Below are 6,075 nucleotides of genomic sequence, written 5' to 3' on the forward strand. Positions count from 1 at the left end.
TCCGGGCGCCCTTTAGGCTGAGGACAGAGGCCCTCACCTCCTCCCCACCGCCCCGCCCGGTGTCTAAAGAACCTCGAGGTCTTCTGAGCTCTGAGTAGAGTGCCCGCTGTGGGCACAGACGCCCATCTTGAGGGTGCTGCTGCCAGCAGCTTCCAGGCTGCACCCAAGGCCAGCAGCCCGCCCCCCTCCACAGACAGCCCTGAGATCCCCACAGTGGGTGGAGGGGCCCTGAGGAGGCTCTGCTGGCCATCTGGGCTGGACGGGCTCTCGGTGCCCCAGGCACTGACGTGCCACCCTGTGAACCAGCCAGAGAGCTGTCTCTCGGGGGTCTCTGTCCTGTTGCGGCTCAGGCTGAGGCTCAGAACGGGAAGCTGCCGCCTTGGCGGGGGTCAGACAGGCCCTGGTGCCCGGCAGGGGGCAGGGCCGTGTGGTTAGGGAGGGAGGCACCCTTCCCCGGGCACCTTCCTCAGGGCTGGCCCAGCTGCCCGGACGCCTGAAGCAGGGTCCCCTGAATGCGGGTGAGGGGACCACGGGCGGGAGATGGGGTCTGCGCAACGGTGTGAGGAGCTGGGCGGCCCCTGGGCGACAGGGCACGAGGGCCACGCCCTGGCTGCCACTCCAGGCCCAGCGCCCCTTCCGGCCCCGGCTCCCACTGCCAACACACGTCCTGCCAGACATGGCCCGGAGTCGCTCCTGAGACAGCAGCCCCAGCACCTTCTCCCGTTCCTGATTCCTGCGCCGTGGCCAGAAAGGCCCCTGGAAACCACAAGCAGCCCCGGCTACTCCCCGAGGTCTAGCCCCACTTCCTCTGGGGCTCTGGCCACACCACCAGCTTTGCATCAGAGAACGGCTGAGGTGCTGCATCAAGGCCTGTCCCCAGCCACCTCTTCCTTGAGTCCCCTTGGCCCACAGCTGGCCCCCTGTCCTCTGTTGTGGCCCTGGGTGGGGGGGTGCCACTGTCCACTCTGCCGGACGTGACGGCCCTGGGGACCAGAACTGTCTGTCACCACCGTAGTAAGTTCAGCCATCCGTTCCACAGACGTTTATTGGGCACCTACCACACAGCAGGAGCAGTCCTAGGCATCGTCAGGCGGCAGTGAATAAAACGCGCAGGACGCCTGCCTCCGGGGAAGAGGTGGCAACAGTGAACTAGTGATACGAGGCCTTTAGATGGTGGTGAGAGCAGCGAGAACACAGCAGGGGGAGCAGCAGAGGCTTGGCCCGGGAGAACTCTTGCTTGGTTTTCCCCAGGGGCTGGAGGTGGCTTGCTTGAGGAGAAGCCCCCAGTACCTGAGGGGCCTGGGGACAGGCACACGGGGCTCCCCGCTGGGCCAGCCCATTTCTGCCCATCTCGGCCCCTCTGACCGAACCCAGGCCTCAGGGAGCAACCCGAGGCCACGACCCCGGCCCGCACCCACCCAGCCCAGCAGACAGGCAGACAGGCGGGGCCGACCCCAGGCCTTGGGACTTTGGTGTGCAGCTAAAGGCACTTGAAGCTGCCTCCGGGATTTGGGGGTCCCCAGAGGTCACGGTGATGGCACGGTGCGGGTGGGGGGCCCAGCCACGAGAACACCAGGGGGAGACCCTGGCAGGCGAGGGGCGGAGCCACGTCCTGGACCGTAGCTCCCTGGCCGTCAGTAGTCAGCGCACGCGAGAAGCTGCAGCGCACACGGAGGGCCGGCCCGCGGGCAGGGTCAGTAGTGCTCCAGCTTCAGGCTCTTGTACAGGCAGCACGTGAAGATCATGCCGAACACCTGAGCACGGGGCCAGCATGAGCAGACGTGGCCGCCAGCACCTCGCGTCCCAGCACCCGCCGGCCCGCCCTGCCGTGCCCGCACCTGCACGCAGGCGATGCCGAGGCCCACGGCCCCGATGATCCTCAGGTGCTCCTGGATGAAGGTCTCCAGCTTGGTGATGCAGCCGCCCTGCGGGAGCGGGGCAGGGGGTGTGCGCTGAAGGCAGCAAGTCGTCCGGCCCCCTCGGGTGTCGGGCCACACCAGCCCCCAGCATCCCGGGCACCAGGGCCCTGGGCGTCTCAGCAGGCCCCCGCCGGCCTACCTCCACCTTGTAGATGTTGGAGGCGTGGTCGCGTTGCCCGCAGCCGGCCACCACGGTCTTGCAGCAGCTGTCAGGGACCACGCGGCCGCCTGCCTCGCCCGAGCGGATCCACTCACTGTCCCGCCAGTCCTGCGAGTTGTTGCTGCCACAGCAGTGGAACTGCAGCGAGAACACGGCCCAGGCTGAGCCCTGACCGCCCGCCCCTGCGGCTGGGGCTCCCGCACACGTCTGGGGAGGTGCCTCCCTGCACCACCCACCCACCTCCTGCTGCAGCTTGTCCACAGCGCTGGTCACGCCCTCGTGGCCCAGCTGATGGTACCGCTTGGTCATGGTGTCCTTCAGGTTCTCCTTGAGCTCTGCGTTCAGCTGGGGTGAGGGGGTGACAGCTTCAGCCACAAAGTCTAAGACTCTCCAAGGTGGGGCAGAATGGGAGTGGGCACAGACGGGAGAGAGGCGCAGGGTCAGGGCTGGGGTCAGACGCATGGCTCAGATGGCCATGGGGAGGGTCGCGGGCAGGGAGGGCGCTCCAGATCCCGTGGACACCTGCCTCCCCCGCCAGGGCCCCCAAGCAGGCAGCTTGGGTGCTGCGGGCAGGCTGTCCATCCCCGTGATCCACCCTCCCCCTAGGACCCAGTCCCCACCTCCAGGGCCTGATGACACGATGCTCAGCGCTGGAGCCTGTGGGGTCCTGTGTGCATGTGCGCGCCTTGCCTGTGTATGTGTGTGTCCCCGTGTGTGGGTGTCTGTGTCCCCGTGTGTGTGTACACGTCGCCTGCGTGTGCGTATCCATCTCGCTGCACGTGCGTGTCCCTGTGTGTGCCCGTGCACGTCCACGTCGCCTCACGGCCTGTCTGAGCCCCTCACCTGCTGGTAGTAGACATAGGCCAGGACTCCCGCAATGATCTCCAGCAGAAAGATGATGAGGAGCAGGATGAAGTACTGGGGGGAGGGGCAGGGCCCAGTGAGATGGGGTGGGACACGGACACCCCCGGTCCGTGAGGACTCCCCGGGCCCAGGCACGACGGAGCAGGTGAGGGCTGGGGGACCGCCAGGACCCCCGATGCTCTCTCTCAGGTGTCTTCCCTCCGCTGGCCCAGCTGGGATGTGGGGACCCACAGGACTGGGCAGGTGGGAAGGGACGCCCCCCAGGTGAGCACAGCAGAGTCTATCCTGCGGTGTCACACTCGACCCCCATCAGTCCCTCCTAAGGGACCCAGAGCCAGCCCCCGGCAGCCTGGCAGGGAGCCCTGGCAGGTACCCGCAGCCCCACCCCCGCCCCCAGTGCCAGCCACACCCTGCTGACCAGACGCAGCAGGTCCCTCCGCTCCTTGAAGGTGGCGCAGCAGCCCAGAACCCCAGTCACCATGACGACAACGCCCGCCACCACCAGGATGTAGGCTGTGGCCAGGTAGGTGCCCGAGGCCAGCAGGCTGATGTAGTCGCTCTTGAGGGCCAGTGTCCAGATGCCCACGGCCATGACGGCCAGACCAGCCAGCTGTGGGCAGTGCACACCGGTCACCACACCTGGCCCCAGGTCTGAGCCCCAGGCCAGGCTCCTCTCGAGGCTGGGGAAGGGGGTGCCTCACCCAGAAGCAGCAGTTGAAGGTGAAGAGCAGGTACTTGAGGCAGATGGTGCCACATGTCGTGGTCTTCTCGCCGAACTCGCCCATCCTGGGGCAGGGAGGACGGCCAGACACCAGCGGGGACAGAAGGAGGGGACACAGATGTCCAGACCAGCCCCAGGGTGGGGCCAAGCCAACTGCCTGCCCGGGTGAAGGCTCTGGGAGAATGTCCAGGGCAACCAGGACACTTCCTGCGAAGGCCGCTCAGGAGCCTCCACCCCCACTGCAGCGAGGGCAGATGGGGTGCCCACAGCCTAGCTGAAGGCCGGGGGGCCAGGCTTCCCTGACCAGAGCCCAAGCACGGTGCGGGGGTGCCTGGAGGACCCCCAACCATCACGGGTTGACTCACCCCTCTGGCAGCCAGGGTAGGAAGCCCCAGCAGGCACCTCGGGGTGAGCTCATGCAGGCTCCCCACCCCGCCCCAAGCATTCCCCGGGCCCCACGTCACAGGCTGGCAGGAACCCACCGGCTGCTGGTGGGGAGGAGGCCGCTCAAAGATGGACCGACCTGCCCCTCGCTAGCCTAGTCCCGAGGCCTTAGGAAAGCCCCTCAGGGCTCTGTGAAAGGACAGGCCTTCCTTCCTCCCAGCGGGGGCAAGTGGAGCTGGCAGACACACACCCGCCCAGACCTGGGGGGTGCTTCCTGTGCTGGTCCTCATTACGGGAATGGGGACAGCCACACCGACCCCAGGGAGAAGTGGAGCTACTGGCTGTGCTCCTCCCCAGAGGCACCCCAGCGCCACCCCACTCACTCTGCTCTGGGGTGTCCGCATTGTGGGGGGAGTGGCTGTGGGACACAGATGACAGCTGAGCGCCCAGGGCCATGTTTCCAGACAGACACAGTGCCTCCCAGAGCCAGACTTCTATCCACCCCGCCCAGCACTCACCTGGCTGGTGGGGATGTCTCGTCTGTAAGGCAGGCGGATGGAAGTTCCCGCCCAAGGAGCCTCCGCTAGAAGGGCAGGGACAGGTCACAGGTCTGGCTCAACCTGGATGGTCAGGATCCCGCCACCCCTCTTTCTGGCCGACCCAGGCACTGGACCCGAGCTGGCCTTCCAGAGCAGGCAGCGTCCACCCCCTGCCCGTGGCTGAGAGGGGAGCGGCCAGGCCCGGTATTTTGGTCTGGGGCACAGCGGGGCAGGGCAGAGGACGTTTCTGGACAGTCCGATCCTGGGAGTGACCGCACGCCTTCTCCAGGCCCCCACCCTGAGCCTTGGCACCAGGCCTGTCACTGCCCCTTCCCCCACCAAGCAGCAGTAGCTGCAGCCTGAAAAGAAAAAGAGGCGCAGACCGCCAACACAGACGGGGTGTGGAAGCCCCACGTGCCGCAGACCTGGGCCTGCCCTGGGGTCCCAGGCCTCCCGGGGAGGCTGCTTCCAGACACAGATCCGGCCCCCACGGCCCGCCCGCGGGCGACCGGCTGAGGAGGGGCCCCTCTTTCCGGGAGTGCTTGGCGGAGATGATCCCCAAGGGAAAGGGCCAGCCAGAAATAGCTCCCGCGGCCCGGGACAGAGCCGCCCCACCCACGTCCCCCGCAGCCCAACCGGACCCAAGGTGGGGGACCCCGACTCGGCTCCAGCCAGGCCGCGTGAGGAATTCGCGATGAAGTCACCGCCGCCGCCGCCGCCCCCCACGCCCGGGCGAGGAGAACGGCCCGCCCGCTCGCACCGGGCGGAGGGGAGGGCACCGGTGTCTGCGCACAGTGAGCGGGTTGCTCGGGAGGAGCTCTTGGCCGGAAGGGGCCGCCAGGCCCGTCCGGAGACCCGGGAGGCGCCTCGCCCTCGCCCGGCGGACCCTCTGCCCGCCCGGCCTCCGGGCGCCCGCCTCCCTCCGGAAGCGGCCTGCAGGGCCGCCAGGCGCGCAGCTTCTCCCGGCCGGGCCGGGCCGGGCGGTGCACTCACCGGCCACGCGTCCGAGTCGGGCCGGCGGCGGCGGCGGCGGCGGCGGCGGCGGCGGCGGCTCGGATCGCGGAGAATGCGCGACCGACCGGGGGCTTGCGAGCGAGACGCGCCGGGCCGCTCAGGGCCCCGCCCCGGGCCCGGAGGCCCCGCCCACGGCCGCGACGCGGGGCAGGTCAGAACAGCGCTCGGCGCGAGCGGGCGGAACACCAGCGGGGGCGGGCCCGGGGGTCCGCCCGAGGCGGCGGGGGCCGGGCGGGCTCCGGCCAGGGGGCGCCCACAGCCCCGCCGGCCCATGCCCTCGGGAGGAGCTGCGCTGGGGGCGCGGCGGGAGGCTGCAGGAGTCGACGGAACAGATGCGGGCCTGGGGGGAGGCTCTGGAGGTGCGGTCAGATGCAGACAGGAGTCTCTCTGGGCGCCGTTGGGAGGACGGCCTGGAGGGGAGGCCTGGGGTCAGTGTGAGAGAGTGTCCAGTTTGGAGGGCATCGCCTGGGAGTG

At 69.0% G+C, this 6,075-nt stretch overlaps 1 protein-coding gene and 1 long non-coding RNA gene across 2 annotated transcripts in view; one reads left to right on the forward strand and one right to left on the reverse strand.

The window, feature by feature from the left end:
* Positions 1–1,027: 1,027 nt before the first annotated feature.
* Positions 1,028–5,698, reverse strand: CD151 (CD151 molecule (Raph blood group)). Its single transcript, XM_059932380.1, has 9 exons — positions 5,581–5,698; positions 4,567–4,631; positions 3,645–3,729; positions 3,362–3,553; positions 2,923–2,997; positions 2,320–2,424; positions 2,059–2,217; positions 1,839–1,925; positions 1,028–1,754 (listed from the first exon to the last, which is right to left on the reverse strand). The coding sequence occupies exons 3-9, from the start codon at positions 3,726–3,728 to the stop codon at positions 1,695–1,697; spliced, it is 762 nt and encodes a 253-aa protein (XP_059788363.1). The 5' UTR covers position 3,729; positions 4,567–4,631; positions 5,581–5,698; the 3' UTR covers positions 1,028–1,694.
* LOC132371106 (uncharacterized) overlaps positions 5,594–6,075 on the forward strand; it is a 6,155-nt gene continuing 5,673 nt past the window's right edge. The window contains exon 1 of the long non-coding RNA XR_009504748.1: positions 5,594–5,752. This is a non-coding gene — a long non-coding RNA (uncharacterized LOC132371106). The remainder of the gene's footprint in view (positions 5,753–6,075) is intronic.

The sequence above is a fragment of the Balaenoptera ricei genome, chromosome 8, assembly GCF_028023285.1.
Source record: "Balaenoptera ricei isolate mBalRic1 chromosome 8, mBalRic1.hap2, whole genome shotgun sequence".
NCBI classification, from domain to species: domain Eukaryota; kingdom Metazoa; phylum Chordata; class Mammalia; order Artiodactyla; family Balaenopteridae; genus Balaenoptera; species Balaenoptera ricei.